Below are 17,306 nucleotides of genomic sequence, written 5' to 3' on the forward strand. Positions count from 1 at the left end.
TAAAAATGTGAATTACAGGGGAGCCTGGGTGGCTCAGTTGGTTAAGCGTCTGCCTTCGGCTTAGGTCATGATCCCAGGGTCCTGGGATCAAGCCCTGGGATGGGCTCCCCACTCAGTGGGAAGCCTGCTTCTCCCTCTCCTCCCTGTTCATGCTCTCTGTCACTATCTCTGTCTCTCTCACATAAATAAATAAATTTTTAAAAAATGTGAATTACGATTTTCACTTTATGTACCAATTAACCCTCATGAGATAAAATATTTTCTGTGAAACAGCTGAAGGCAAAAGAGTAGCTCTTCTCTGAAAAGACAAACCCCAGAAAATACCCTGGACCTAGGACACTATGCTGCTAACTGAGAGGAAGCGTCTTCTAAAAATTAGTGCACAATTCTGTCATTATTTCATTTTGTAAATGTGGGAAAAGCCACTTTTGTCTATAGAAGGGGAGAAAATATAATTGCTGTGTTTATGAACAGTGCTTTGAAAAACTTAAAATCTAACAGAGCCTAATGGATTTAAATACTATTACAGCAAACCTTTACATTGTCTTGCACTGTAATAGTTCAAAGGTACTGGCCTTCTTAAATACCAGCTAAGCTTTCTCACTTTTCAAAAGGCAGAACTGGAGACAAAAAAAATAAAAATAAAAAAAATAATGGGAACTTAGTCTTGGCAAAATTTGAAGAAGACAGATGCTTCATACCAAAGTATCATTTTGGCAGATGGTTTTTTAAAAATGTAAGGAGGTGATATGGGTTGGGTGGAAGAGAATTAATGAAGACAGATGGATGGAGAACCAATAAATAAAACAACTCTATTCAACATTATACATAGATTAGATTTTAAGATTCGGTGATTACCAGAAAATTGAAAAAATTAGGAGTCTAGAAATCTGCTAGATAAGTCTACACATAACATTAAGAAAAACACAACACAATCTGAAAGTTAATACTATACAAATAAATCTTCGAAAAGATAGAAACTGAGGGGTGCCTGGGTGGCTCAGTAGGTTGAACGGCCAGCTCTTGGTTTCAGTTCATGTTATGATCTCAGGGTCCTGGGATTGAGCTCCTCATCCAGCTCTGCATTCCAGCGGAGTCTGCTTGAGAGATTCCCTCTCTCTCTCTCTCTCTCTGTCCCCCTCTGTCCTCTCCCCACTCATGCACGTGGGCACTCACTCTCTCTCTCTCTAAAATGAATAAATAAATAAAATCTAGGGGCACCTGGGTAGTTGGCTGAGCATCCGACTCTCAGTTTGGCTCAGGTCATGATCTCAGGGTCCTGGAGTCTAGCCCCCAATGGGCTCCCCAGCTCAGCAGGGAGTCTGCTTCTCTCCCTCTCCTTTTCCCTCTGCCCCCCCACTCGTGCTCGCTCTCTCTCTAACACACATAAATAAATCTTGAAAAAAATCTTGAAAAAAAAAGAAACTATTAATGTAATCTTAAAATAATGAAGTCTCAAGTCTAATCACTTAGTTGGTATATGAAGAGAATACCAATGAGGGCCCATAGCTAGAGTAGATATGAATAGTTTTTCCAAAGGCAAAAAAAAAAAAAATTGCACAAAGCAAAAATTGTGTTGTCTTCGTGCAGTTGTGAGCATGGTGAATGAAGTTACAGGGTTGGGAGTTCAGACTGCGACACGGAACAATGTAGAACTAAAATCATCTTCACAGACCACCCACTTCACTCTTTCTGATGAGCATATTGAAACCTAAATAAGTTAATGTGATTTTTCCAACATCATAAAACCACCTAGCAGAATAATTATGATTACATCAAAGGGTTTTTGAGTCCCTATGTGCTTGTACTACTTTGTCAATCTGATCTTACAGCCCTAATAGCACCATGGTTATCAAATTAAACAACCAGAGGCTTCCCCCACCCCCTTCTCTCCCTCAATCCCTCTCTCTCTCTTTCTATATATATATATATATATGTACATATATATATGTACATATATATATATATACATACATACAAGCATCCCTTCTTAAATATTTTTTTTAAGATTTTTTATTTATTTATTCGACAGAGATAGAGACAGCCAGCGAGAGAGGGAACACAAGCAGGGGAGTGGGAGAGGAAGAAGCAGGCTCATAGCAGAAGAGCCTGATGTGGGGCTCGATCCCAGATCGCCGGGATCACGCCCTGAGCCGAAGGCAGACGCTTAACCGCTGTGCCACCCAGGCGCCCCCCTTCTTAAATATTTTAACCAAAACATGCAACTAACATCACAAATTATTTCAAAAGACAAGATATTCTAATTTTAAAAGTACTTAAAAGATATGTTCTCAAGCACTTTTCTACCTTCTATTACCTTTAATATCATAATGATTTTGCCTGATAAACTTAATCTCTTTATCAAACATAAACAGAGCTGAATTCAACACACATTAACACAATTCAGAATAACACTCAAAATAATTTTCAGGAATGTTTACCAAATTAAACAAGGAATAGAAAATATCTTCTCTTTAATTAGCTATAATGTCAACTTGACAATAATTTAAAACATTCAATATATTAAATTGACTGAAAATTGGGTAAACTTAGGGGTGCCTGGGTGGCTTGGTCGGTTAAGCATCTGCCTTGGGCTCAGGTCATGATCCCAGGACCCTGGGATCAAGCCCTGGGATGGGCTCCCAGGCTTCTCCCTTTGCCCCTCCCCCCAGCTCATGCTCTCTCTCTCAGGCTCTCTATCTCAAATAAATAAATAAAATCTTTTAAAAAAAGAAAGAAAATTGGGTAAATTTAATCTTGGGGGGCTAGAGGAAAATTAAATTTAATTCATGGGGTCCAGGATTTCACTCCCCTTCTCCCAATGGAAAAGTTTCTTTATTCTTGAATTAAACTTATAAAAATTTTGATAAAATAGTGCTACCCACATAATATATGTTATATTGCTAAAATATTATTTAGATAATATTTTATTCACATCCTAGTTTCTTTTAGTTGAAGATGGTATTTAGAAAACAAGCTGGGTGCATGGCGTACTCATTACTACCAGGGTGTCATTGTTCCTTGCCCCCCCCCCCCAGTGAATAAAGCTGGGAAATACATGGATGCATTTATGTATGGTTTTACATTTATAACTTTATCATATACATATTATTTAGACCATGAGTTCATACTGATTCTTTCAATTCTAATCTAACACCTTAGTGTTCTTTCTTGCCTTTCCTCATTACATGTTTCTAATTCCTTTCTCAGACACAGAGAAACCTAACTCCCATTATCCTCCATGCATTTACTTATTTACTCAAAGTAACCAACCCACCAATGTAACCACTCTGGCTGAGTCTTCTGCATGTCACCTCTGCAATCCTCTGCCCAACTACCCACCTCCTCAAACACTAGGGCATACTTTGCCCATACTACTTACTATACTGCCCGCTTAACCTTCACTGCTACACTTGCTAGGGTACTACATATTCAAGCCAGGAGAGGAAGGAATAAACAAACAGACAGGAAGGTAAGGGAATAAGTCATGATTTTCAATTATTTGCCTTAACAGCTAACCCTTCCCCCACTCTTTAACATGCCCCCCTTCCACAACTCCCATACTAAAAAATGACTAAATGGCTGGCTATATTTGTTTTTGCAAATTTGACTTTACTATTAAACTTAACAATGCCCTAGAAGTAGTACTCAACTCTTAAACTTGACTATATCCATCAAACTGTCAAAAAAAATCATGATGCGGTGCCTGGGTGGCTCAATCAGTTAAGTGTCTGACTTTGGCTCAGGTCATGATCCCAGAGTCCTGGGATCAAGCCCCATGTCCAGCTCCTTGCTCAGCAGGGAGTCTGCTTCTCCCTCTGCTCCTCTCCCCTTTTGTGCTTCCTCTCTCTCAAATAAATAAATATTTTTTAAAAATCATGATATAATGAACCACATTAAACACTCCTGAAGCAAAAAAAAAGAAAAAAACAACTTAAAAACACCTTGAACACTTACAAAAACAACATATGCAGAATGTTTAATCAAATTATTAAAATATGTAGAAGGCACTATATACAGTGCAATTTTATAAGATTCTACATCACTTTATGATGACTTAGGGGATCTGTAGAAGGATACTCAACTCATGACTGTAATAACTGACAAAGTGAAAATCTGCCCAGCCATTTGTCAGGATGAGATAATAATGACTGATAAGGCCAGCTACAAAATTAACAGGAAACATTGCTTCTCCAAGGACACACTGCAGCTGAGGTTTCATAACAACCTCCCTATTTTGAGTGACTAGCTGTATTCTTATTCACTGAGAAGCCTTGTTATCTACAATCATAGATATCAAAAACTTGGCTGTATAAACATGTATCAGTAAGAATGAAACATCCCACTCTTGCATGGAGGATCTAAGTCACCTTGACACAGAGAAGCAGGTTTGATTTCCAAACAAGGTGCAGAGGCAGAGCTTCAGATAAGGGGTTTCTGAGCACAACATTCCTCATAGATGTTAACTTTGTAGTTTCCAAGACAACATGACCTTGGGTCCACTTTGAAGTCCACACCAGATTTTGACTCCATTACACACAGTTCTGCTTTGTTTTGAGACCATAAAAATACTGCTTCATTTAAATTTCATCTAAACTTCACCTTTCCTCCAAATCCTATAATTTTATCTTTTCCTCTGTTTGGTGAGATGCCCATATAGTGCCTGTTGTGTAGTCTTCCGAAAGTCCCCGAAAGTCATGGGCTGATTAGGCTGGACAAAAAAAGTGACAGTTGCAGCCTAAACCCTTCATTCCTATGGTTCATGATCATGAAGTTCACATAATTATGTGTAACAAGACCCAGAGGACAAGGAGAAGGTAATTAACTGGTTAAAGGATACAGTTTTAGGGGCCCCTGAGTGGCTCAGTTGGTTGAGGGTTTTTGATTCTTGATATTGGCTCAGTCATGATCTCAGGGTTGTAAAATAGAGCTCCATGTCAGGCTCTGCACTGGGCATGGAGCCTGCTTAAGGTTCTCGCTCTCCTTCTCTTTCCCTCTGCACCCCCGCCCCCCACAAAAAAAGAACACAATTTTAGCTAGTATAGAGAAAAGTTCATTAAGAAAAGAAAACAAAAGTTAGCCAGCTAAAGAAGGATCCACTGGTAGAAAGGTGGGCAAATATCTTCCCATCTTCTCCCCATTGTTTATCATACCCACTCCCATTGCGCTCCAAATTGGGAGAAACATTTCAATGCTGAATCTTTAAAGGTTGGAGAGGGTAACATTAACATTCAGAAACCTTAACCATTCTTTGTGGCGTTGCTATGAAAAGGAGAAAACAAACTTTTAACCACTTGGGAGAAAAAAAGGATTTATTTCCTGGAAAGAATTACTACGTGCAAATAATTCCTTATTAAGATTTGTTGGAACATATTTCTGCTTCCATATACATATAGCCTTTCAGTCATAAAAAATAAAAATTATAAAAAGTAAAATAAAATTTTAAAAAGAGCCACTGGGATTTAAACCCCAAATAAAACTTCTTTGTAATATAATTATTATATTGAAACAGTAAATATTACCTTAAATTCTGACAACCATTCCTCCACAGCCCCTTTCTCTGAAGTGAACATCTTTCCACATCTGTTCTAGACCCTCGACCTGAAAGATAACATAGAAAAATGTTAAAATTTTGAGTACATTTTATAGTTAGATTACTATGAATAGAACTAACCCTATAAAATTAAGTTACTTCTTATTTGTGAAATTAAAGCAGTTTCAAACATAAATTACTAGGCTCATTTCAAAACAATGTGCACAAACAAGGATCCAAACACAAGAGTTTTAATAGAAGTATAAATATCATAACATAATGAAATTGGCCCTGCAATTTTCTTTTTTTTTTTTTTTAAAGATTTTATTTATTTATTCGACAGAGATAGAGACAGCCAGAGAGAGAGGGAACACAAGCAGGGGGAGTGGGAGAGGAAGAAGCAGGCTCACAGCAGAGGAGCCTGATGTGGGGCTCGATCCCATAACGCCAGGATCACGCCCTGAGCCGAAGGCAGACGCTTAACCGCTGTGCCACCCAGGTGCCCCGGCCCTGCAATTTTCATTCAGCTTTTAGGAATGCCAGCTGCAAAACATACTGAACACTTTCCCCTAGTTTCAATGAAATAATTCCAAAATATCATGCATCTTAAGAAAACTACAGAAAATATTTTAAAACTGTAAAAATATAAAAAGACACGCTACAAAATTGACTTTATAGAAAGCATTTAAGTAATTCAATTTGCTTATATTTTGATTCTTTACAAGCTATTTAGACAAGCCACTTGGTTCCCTGAAAGCTTAATACTTACTAAATAAGAGTAAAAGTGGTACTATTCAAGATAATGATCATATTCAACAACAGTTATTCAGAAGACTGGGATTTAGTTAAGTAAAAATAAGGGGGAAAGGAAGCTAAAGAAAATGCAAAACAAATTTACTTCAAGCAAAATTTTTGTGAACATACAATGTAGTTTTCTTCACCCATCTGTATGAGAGTAGACCTAAAAACTGTTTCTTGAAGGAAAACCTTAGCTCTATCTGATTTCCTAACCTCCTGAGGCACAAATCCTGCATTAAGCTTCTTAATTTTCATCAGCATTATATTGTACTAGAAAGAGACGCATAATTGCCAGAAGTGGAATCCTGATTCTATTACTTATTTGTAGTATAACCTTGGGCAACTCATTAACCTTACTTTTTTCATCTGTGAAATACAGATAGCCACAGCACCTATTTGCAAGGGGTTATTGTGAGGATTAAATTAAAAATGCAAATAAAAGCGCTTATTACAGTACCTGGCAATAAAGTTTTAATACTATGAATATTATTATTGAAGAATATCAATGCATATAGCCTCTGCTCAGCTGTCTATCAAAGTGTACAGATATGCCTTAATGAACAACACAGGTTCTTGCCAAAGAATATACTCTGAAGTTTCTATTGTCTAATTCCCATTAAAAACATGGTTAAAAAAATAAAGAAAAAAATAAAACCATGGTTAAGAAAAATATGTGTAAATACACACACACATATTCATTAAGAATTGAGAAATATGCATGTTATCTTTTTAGCATAAAAAATAGCCCATTTATTTTTTAATCCAAATTTTATCCTTGGGTCAAGTCAAACTATCAAAAACCACAGATGTGTACCATACTACTGATTTTATAGAACTGTCCATTCAAATAAACTGGGCTTTGGAATTGTGTCCCAAATGTTACCAAAAATCATGCTAGATCACATGTATCATGTTTAAAATCCAAAAGAGGAGAAAATTCACATCTTCAGTTTTCACCACCAGAAAAAACTCTCCTTTAGAGTAACTTGTTTGCTTTTACATATGGATACTGTGACTCTCATAACTGATTCTCTTTGCTCTGATTGTAATAAATTGGGAGTCACAGTTTCTGCCCTAAATCTATACACAAAAAAGCAGGCCTGAATTTACCCTTTTTCTTGTTTCATATTATACTCTTACTCTTATTTTCTTTCTGCCTGGATCTACTTTTTTTTTTTTTTAAGATTTTATTTATTTATGTGACAGAGAGACAGCCAGCGAGAGAGGGAACACAAGCATGGAGAGTGGGAGAGGAAGAAGCAGGCTCCCAGCGGAGGAGCCCGATGTGGGACTCGATCCCGGAACGCCGGGATCACGCCCTGAGCCGAAGGCAGACACTTAACGACTGCGCTACCCAGGCGCCCCTACTTTTTTTTTATTATTAGAGAGAGAGAGAGAGAGAGCATGAGTTGTGCGGGGTAAGGGGGTTAGAGACGGAGGGAGAGGGAGAGGGACAGACTCCCAGGTCAAGCGGAGCCTGATGTAAGGCTCAATCCCAGGACCCTGAGATCATGACCTGAGCCGAAGTCAAGCACTTAACCAACTGAGTCACCCAGGCGCCCCTGGATCTACTAACTTTTATCTTGTCACAATATACTTATTTGTGAAACAAAATGAAGCAAAGTAAATATAAATGCAAATAGGGGTTTTTAAAATTTATCCAATGTTTATTCTAGTAGGACAGAAAATGATTACAAATAAAACCATGCTACATCAAATTACAGAGAATTGGGTGGAGGTAAAATTTTTACAAAAATTCAAAATAACTCCCTAGTTAAAATTAAGACTAATTTTGAAAGGTTAAAAGGAATCAAGAGCGATTTGCAAAGGATCAAGAGTAGTCAAAGCTGGGGCGCCTGGGTGGCACAGCGGTTAAGCGTCTGCCTTCGGCTCAGGGCGTGATCCCGGCGTTATGGGATCGAGCCCCACATCAGGCTCCTCCGCTATGAGCCTGCCTTCTTCCTCTCCCACTCCCCCTGCTTGTGTTCCCTTTCTCGCTGGCTGTCTGTATCCTGTCAAATAAATAAATAAAATCTTTAAAAAAAAAAAAAAAAAAGAGTAGTCAAAGCATCTTGAAGAACAACAGAGCTACAGGATTTGAACTTCTGAATATCAAGGTTTACTAGAAAACTTACTAAACATCATAGTAGTTAAGCGAGTGTGGTATTATCATAAGGGCCGAAAAAAAAACAATGAAACTGAGTAGCCAGAAACAGACTTACATATATATTAGTCACCTGATTTATGACAAAACTGACACTAATTCAGCAGGGAAAGAACAGTCTTTAAATTAAATGATGCTAAGTCAATGGACAGTGACATGGGGTAGAAGGTGGGGAGAGAATCATGACGTAGTAGTTCATACCATGTGCAAAAATCAGTTCCATGGATCCATAGATTTAAGTGAAAAAGGTAAAACATAAAGCATTTGGAAGAAAACACAAGAGAATACCTTCATAACTTTGGAGTAGGCAAAGTTTTCTTCAACAAGAGGCACAAAAGCACTAATCATAAGACAGTTAAAAAAAATAAATTGGACTCCATTAAAAGTAAGTAAGAACTTCTGTCAACAGATGAATGGATAAAGAAAATGTAGCACACAACGGAATATTATTCAGCCTTAAAAAGAAGGCAATTCTTGGGGCACCTGGGTGGCGCAGTTGTTGGGTGTCTGCCTTTGCCTCAGGGCGTGATCCCAGCGTTCTGGGATCAAGCTCCACATCAGGCTTCTCCACCAGGAGCCTGCTTCTCCCTCTCCCACTCCCTCTGCTTGTGTTCCCTCTCTCGCTGGCTGTCTCTCTCTCTGTGTCAAATAAATAAATAAAATCTTTAAAAAAAAAAAAAGAAGAAGGCAATTCTACCATTTGTGACAACATGGATGAATGTGGAGGACATTATGCTAAGTGAAATAATCCAGACACAGAAAGACAAATACTGCAAGATCTCACTTATATGTAGAATCTAAGAGTCAAACTCATAGTTAACAGAGAGTAAAAGGATAGTTTCCAGGGGCTGGGATGTGGGGGCAATGGGGAGATGTTGGTCAAACGGTATAAACTTTCAGTCATAAGATGAATAAGTTCTGGATATCTAATGTACATACAGCATGGTAACTACAGTTGAAAACATACTTGAAATTTGCTGAGAGAGTAGATCTTAAGTGTTCTCACCACACACACACACACACACACACACACACACCAAGATAACTATGTAAGGTGATGTATATATTAATGAGCTTGATTGTGGCATATAAAACCATCATTTATGTCTTAAATATATACAACTTTAATTTGTCAATCATACCTCAATAAAGCTGGGGGGAGGGAAAGACCTTCTATTCATCAAAAGTTACCTCTAAGAGAATGAAAAGGCAAAGCCACAGGGTCAGAAAAGATATTTGCATTTCATATATATGACAAGAGCTTCATATCCAAAACATATACAGATCTCAAATTAGTAAGAAAAAGGGAGATAATCCCAATAGGAAAAAAAAGCATATCACTTACCCAAATGGAAACCTAACATACGAAAGGTGTTCAACTTTGTTAGTCAATTAAAACCCACAATAAAATATCACACACACACACACACACACACACACACACACACACACACTTGCAAGTGTGCCTAGAATGAATGGCAAATAACACCAAGCACTGAAAAAGGTACGGAGCAAACAGAATATTCATACAAGCTGGTGTGGATATAAATTGGTACAATATCTTGGAAAATGCTTTGGCAATATCTTCTAAACTTGAACACATTCATGTTCCATAGACCCAGCAATTCCACCCATAAAAAATATACCATAGAGAAATGTGGATATATGTTTTCTGAAAAATGTGCTTAAGAATTTCCATAGCAGCAGGTTTTATAAATAGTTAAAAAGTAGGAACAAAACAAATGTTCATTAGGAGTAGAATGGATAAATTATGGTATACCATACATGCAGTTCTATACAACAACAATAAGCAAACCATAATTATATCAATATCACAATGTTGGGGGAAAGGAGGCATAAAAAGAGTGCATACTCTATAATTACATTTGCATACACTTCAATAACAGGCAAAACTAATCAACTGTGTTAAAAGTTAGGATACCAGTTGCCCTTGAGGGAGTTACTTTTTGGGTTCTAGTAATATTCTGTTTCTTGATGTAGGGGCCGGTTACACAGGTGTATTCATTTGGTGAAAATTCATCAAACTCCACACTGATTTGTCCATTTTTCTGTGTGTATATTATACAAGAGTAACACCAGACAGCCCCAGGCCTCTTTTCTTCCACTTGACAGAGATCATATGGGAGCACTTACCAGCATAGCTGAGTTAATCTGAATACTCACTTGTTTAGCATGCGTTCAAGCTCAAGTAAAATTGCCCCCGGCCCATACCTCTTTGCCTTCTGCAGAGCTCAAAAGAGAGGCTTAAAAATATCTCCCTACCTTGAAACTTTCACAGCCTCACCACCATTAAATGCTTCTGGTCTACCAAGACCAAAGTCATCATTCCCTTCATCCCGGATCTCTGTTTATGCTGGGCACCACAAGAAACTACGGCTCCCAGATGACACTAAGCCCTCACACACTAATCTTCATAACTCTTGCACACTCTCTGTTTTACCCCCATCTCCTACCCCATCCTAATTCTGGAAGGAGGTTTTTTCACTGTGCCTTCTGAAACTGACAATCTATTAGCAGCAAAATCCTCTATGTCCTCAACAATTCTCTGAATGTCTATTTCTTCTTGTCCTAATACGAAAACCAGTTCTTCTCTGAAGACACTGTTTTCCCTGCGATCTTCTCAGAGTGACTGCTTTTCCTCACATAGCCCTGGAAGAAACCACTGGGCCTGGAGGTAAAGTAAGTGTCCTCCTTCCGCCTTATTATCATTTCAAATCATTCTCCCTCTCTCTTTTCAAACCATCCACTCAACGTTGCTTTGAAACTCACATAGCTGTCATCTATCCATCAAATCCCCCCCCAACCACCCCTTCATTTCTAAATGACTTTAGCTCTGGTTCACCGTCCCTCTTTCAAACTACTCCTATTTAAATTCTTGGTGATTGGGGTACCTGGGTGGCACAGCTGGTTAAGTGTCCAACTCCTGGTTTGGCTGGGGTCATGATCTCAGGGTCGTGAGATCTAGCCCTGAGTTGGGTCCTGTGCTTAGTGAGGAGTCTGCTTGAGTTTCTCTCTCCTTCTCCCTCTGCCCCTTCTGCTTGTGCTCTCTCTCTCTTTCTTTCTCATAAATAAATAAATAAATAGTAATTTAAATTCTTGGTGGTTATTTCTTTACACCCTGAACTCTTCTTAAAAATTTCTTCCAACCACATTGTCTTCTTCCCTTCCTCAGCTACTCAGGCCTATGATCATGACCAAGACCAGCTATTCTCAAACACTTGGTCAGGGCCATTATATACTTTAAGATATTAAACCAACCTGAAAGAACATCCAATGGCCAAGCCTGGAACAACTTGAGCAACATAACAAATAACGTAGTACTGAATTATTTTTTTTTAATATTTTATTTATTTATTTGAAAGAGAGAGAGACAGGGAGAGAGGGAATACAAGCAGGGGGAACACAAGCAGGGAGAGAGAGACGGAGGCTTTCCACTGAGCAGGGAGCCCGATGCAGGGCTTGATCCCAGGACCCTGGGATCATGACCTAAGTCGAAGACAGACGCTTAACGATTAAGCCACCCAGGAGCCCCCGTAGTACTGAATTATTACCCAAAGCATAAAATAAACATACATGAGTCCACATTGAAATAAATAAACAAACAAACAAATAAAATTTAGAGAGCAAGAGACAAGTTTTCCTCTCATAATAATTCCAAATGATATATCCAGGAGGAGTTTAGTCTCTGCCTCCCTATTGAGAATGGATTGGACATAGTGATTTGTTTCCAAAGAATAGAGTATAGAAAGGGGAAAACAGTAACTTTATAGTGGAGAAATCTGACACTGACTTGATCAAGATTCACCTCACTTGTGATGTCATATGAATATCATGTACCCCTGATATGATATGATGAGAAGGGCACTTTACCCCTGCGGTATTCTTTCCAAAAACCTATAAACCCAGTATAATAATGAGAAAACATTAGAGAAACATTTGAGGGATGTTCTACAAAATATCTGATCTGTACTCCTCAAAAGTAACAAGGTCATTAAAAAAACAAACAAACAAATAACAACAACAACAACAACAAAAAAAAAAAACAGAAAAAGACTGCAAGACTCTTATAGACCAGAGAGACTAAGGTGACATGACAACTGAATACAATATGGTATCCTGGATCAGATCCTAGAAGTAAAAGGACAGTAATGAAAAAACTAGTGAGATCCTAATGAAGTCTGGAATTAAGTTAATAGCAATGTAATTAGTAATGACAAAAGCACAATCCTAAAATGACATTACGAGAAAATGAACCTGGGTGTGGGATATATGGGAATACTCTGTACTATGTTTGCAACTTTTCTATAAATCTAAAATTGTTCATAAAATTATTTTTAAAAATTATTGAGGCTCTGAAACAGCTTTTTATTTATGTAGGTTAATATCTATTGATATTTACTATATTCAAATAAAACAGAAATTTTTAAAACACAAGAACTTATAAATATATATCCCATTAATCATTACTTACTATGTAGCCTCTGGAAAGCACCACTGTATACTCATTAATGGGAGTGAAAAAGACAAATAAAAGTCCTAATATTATTATGAAAATAGTTTTAAGCTTGTAGACCACATGAAAGGATCTTAGGGACCCCCAAAATGTCCCCATATGATACTTTGAGAAACCACTGCCCTAGCCCTTGTCATTATCCCTGTTGACCTCTGACCTCTCCTATCTTTTCAACATATCCTTTTATGCACTCAGACCCCAAAACTTTTTGACCATACCAGGACCTAATATCACTTCCCAATATTCTCCTCTCTCTCCTTGCCCATTTCAAATTCTTTAGTCAATTCTTTTTTTTTTTTTTAAGATTTTATTTATTTATTTGACAGAGAGAGAGACAGCCAGCGAGAGAGGTAACACAAGCAAGGGGAGTGGGAGAGGAAGAAGCAGGCTCCTAGCGGAGGAGCCTGATGTGGGGCTCGATCCCATAACGCTGGGATCACGCCCTGAGCCGAAGGCAGACGCTTAACCGCTGTGCCACCCAGGCGCCCCTCTTTAGTCAATTCTAATCACCATTTTGAATATACTCCCTCAACTACTTTGCCCTTAATTGTTTTATTTCTTTGGCAAAAATACAACCCTGGTAAAATTCAACTCTCCACCTGATGCATGTCAGCATCCATGCAGCTGAACAAGGTGGAATACACAACTAAAACAACACTTAAAAGTTATGACCAAGAACCTTAAGTACACCCTTAGTGTTGCCCGGCAATCATGCAGTTCCCCTACAGTCTATTCACTTTACCAGTCTCCTACTTAATTATTTCATACATTCTACCTGATACTCAAAACTCTAAAACCTTCTTCCCATTCTACTCTCAGCTGATAATCTTAATTCCTACCTCACTGAACAATCAGAAGGGAACTTCCACAAATTCCCAAATGTCTACCTACCTAAAAGCATCTGTATCTTTACACTCCATATTCCCTTCTGTTAACTACAAATGAACTGTCCATGATCCTATCTGAGGCCAATCCTTTGAATAATGCACTACAACCATCCTCTCTTGCCTACCTAAAAAAATCACTTTAACAAGCCTCCTCTCCCTAAATTTCTATCTCATTTCCTCTTCAGCTATTTTCACATCTCTGTTCCTGTTTTACATTAAAACTCCTCAAAAGAGTTGTATGCTTGTTTCTAATTCCTACCTGCCCTTACAATTTTTTTTTTTTAGTTTTTAAAAATCAACTTTGAGGTGTAATTTATATACGATAAAAGTATACATTATAAGTGTTCAGTTCTATGTATCTATCCTTTCCAGTCAATCCTCCAACCCCCCATCCCAGGCAACTACTGATTTGATTTCTATCACTATAGATTACTTCAGCATGTACAAGAGCTTCATACAAATGGAATCATATACTATGCACATGTGTTTCTGGCTTCATCTTCTCATCATGTCTTTGAGATTTATTCATGCTGTTGATGTATCAGTAGCTTGTTCTTTCTTATTGCTGACTTGCATGAATATACCACAATATTTTACCTACTTACCTGTTGATGGACATATAGATTACTTCCAGTTTGGGGCTATTACGAATCAAGCTGCTATAAACATTCAGGTGGCAGACTGTATTCTCTGAAGATAACCACAACATAATCTCCTTAGAAGATAACTTGGACACACCTTTCATCAAGAAGTGGAATCAATGTAACCTCCCTTTGAATGCAAGCTTGGTACTATGGCTAGGTCATACAAGATGATACAGTTTGCATCTGACTCTCTGGGGACCATCATTCTTGAAACGTAACCACTGTATTATGAAAATGCCCAAGGACTAACATGCAGAGGCCTCATGTAGGTGTTCTCCACTGACAATCTTACTGAGTCCCAGCTAACAGTCAGCATCAACCAGCAGACTTAAGAGTGAGCAAGTCTTCAGATAATTCTAGCCCCCAGTCATCCCTAGCCTTTGAGCTCTCTGAGCTAAGCCACAGACATCGAGGAAAAGAGAAAAGTCATCTTCATCTGTCTTTTCTGAAATTCTTAACTATAGAATCCATAACCATGATAAAACAGGTTTATGCTACTAAATTTGTGACGGTTATTCAGGAATAGTAACTGGAACAATTTGTATACAAATCTTGTGGGCACATTTTTATTTATGGTGAAATACCTATGAGTAGAATATCTAGGTCATACAATAACAATATGCTTTAACTTTATATACACCTACAGAACCCCAACAGCCAACTTTACCAAACTATAAAATGGCTCTACCATTTTAGACTTCCAGCAACAATCTATAAGATTTTCAATACCTCTAATCTTCCTCAATATTTGGTTTTAAAATTTTAACCATTCTAGTGAGCATGCAGTAGTATTTCATGGTTTCAATTTACAGTTCTATGATGACTAATGTTGAATAGCTTTTCATGTACCTATTGGCCATTCATTTATCTTCTTTTGTGAAGTGTTTTTACAGGTTGCTGACCCTTTGTTATTCGGGTTGTATGTCCTATTGAGTTTTAAGTGTTCGTAATACATAATGAATTCATATTTATTATGCAAATACTTTCTCCTGGTTTGTGACTTGCCTTTTTATATTCTGAATGGTATTTTTTAAATAGCAGAAGGTTTTAATTCTGATGAAGTCCGGTTTGTCATTTTTTTTCTTTCATGGTTAGTATTTTCTGTGTCCTATCTAAAATATCATTACCTACTCAAAGAATTCGATTTCTTTAATAGATGTAGAGCTATTTAAAATTTTCTATTTCTGGGGCGCCTGGGTAGCTCAGTCGTTCAGCGTCTGCCTTTGGCTCAGGGCTGATCCTGGGGTCCTGGGATCAAGCCCTGCATCGGGCTCCCTGCTCAGTGGGAAGCCTGCTTCTTCCTCTCCCACTCCCCCTGCTTGTGTTCCCTCTCTCGCTGGCTGTCTCTCTCTCTGTCAAATAAATAAATAAAATCTTCAAAAAAAATTTTTTTTCTATTTCTTTTTGTGTCAGTTTTGGTGAATTGGGGACAAACACTTTGTATATGTTGCTAGAATTCAGTGCAGGAGAAAAAAGTGTGTCCTATCCGACCTCCAGGAGGAAGGACTTTGAAAGCTTATGTCTCGTTTCCTTCTGACTCTAGCTGATGCATCTTTTTCCCTTTACTGATCCAGCTTTATATTCTTCCACTGTAATAGATGATAGCAGGTATAACTCCCTCTGAGTCCTGTGAGTTCCAGTGAATCATCTAACATGTGGGTGCCATGGAACATCTGAAATAGGCTCCTATCAATATTTCTCTTTAAATTGGTTTTCAGCAGTATAGCTATGATAAGTCTATGTGTGTTTTTCTTTCTTAATTTTTTAAGATTTTATTTATTTATTTATGAGAAAGAGAGGAAGAATGAGAGAAGTCAAAAGCAGGGGGAGGGGCAGAGGGAGAAGCAGACTCGCCCCTGAGCAGGAGCGCAACTGGGGACTCAATCCCAGAACACTGGGATCATGACCTGAGTTGAAGGCACACACTTAACCAACTGAGCCACCCAGATACCCCTTTATGTGTGTTTTTCTTTAAATTTACCCTGCTTGGAGCTAGCTGAGTTCCTTAGATCAGTAAATCAATGTTTTTGATCAAATTTGAGAAAATCCCATCCATTATATCTTCAAATACGCTTCCTATCATTGTCACTCTCCTCTTCTGGGACTCCAATTATACATATGTAAGACTGTTTGATATTTTTCCACTGATCCTAGAGGCTCTGTTCATTTTCCTTCAATCCTTCTTTTCTGTGTTTCTTAGATCGGATAATTTCTACTGATGTGTACTCTTTATTCTGCTATCTCCAATCTGCTGTTAAGTTCATATAGGAAATTTTTTCTTTTCCTTTTTTTCTTTTTTCTTTTCTTTTCTTTCTTTTCTTTTCTTTTTTCTTTCTTTCTTTCTTTTTTTTTTTTTTAAGAAAGGCAGACTACCACATGCAGCATCTCATTTAGATGTGTCTGGAGTCTTGGAAACTTCACTACCCTACATTCTCCTATAAATGGACCTTGAGAGCTTATTTGGAGGTTCTAGCAGGGGAGCTTAGCTACTCATATACCCTTGACAGAAGAATGGTCCTCCATTATTGGGGAAGGTCGTTCTCTTCGACCGAGCACACAACTTTGTGAGGATGCACATGGAGCAGTGAGGGAGGAAGAGGACAATGCCTAGCCAGCCAGATCAGCCAAATCAAGCTTAGTAATCAATAGGGTGACAGATGTCACAACCAGATCACCCTCACATTCATACAAGGAATTTTTCATTTATTTATTTACCCCTCCGACTTAGGATTTCCATTTTGTTTTC

At 38.0% G+C, this 17,306-nt stretch overlaps 1 protein-coding gene across 2 annotated transcripts in view; it reads right to left on the minus strand.

Moving 5' to 3' along the window:
• The window catches only part of HYCC1 (hyccin PI4KA lipid kinase complex subunit 1), a 108,993-nt gene that overhangs the window by 45,231 nt on the left and 46,456 nt on the right, over window positions 1-17,306 (minus strand). For both annotated transcript variants that reach the window (XM_026507508.4, XM_026507512.4), the window contains exon 2: window positions 5,523-5,601. In XM_026507508.4, the coding sequence (XP_026363293.1) occupies window positions 5,523-5,573 (51 nt within the window). In that variant the 5' untranslated portion in view covers window positions 5,574-5,601. The remainder of the gene's footprint in view (window positions 1-5,522; window positions 5,602-17,306) is intronic.

The sequence above is a fragment of the Ursus arctos genome, unplaced genomic scaffold, assembly GCF_023065955.2.
Source record: "Ursus arctos isolate Adak ecotype North America unplaced genomic scaffold, UrsArc2.0 scaffold_3, whole genome shotgun sequence".
Taxonomy (NCBI): domain Eukaryota; kingdom Metazoa; phylum Chordata; class Mammalia; order Carnivora; family Ursidae; genus Ursus; species Ursus arctos.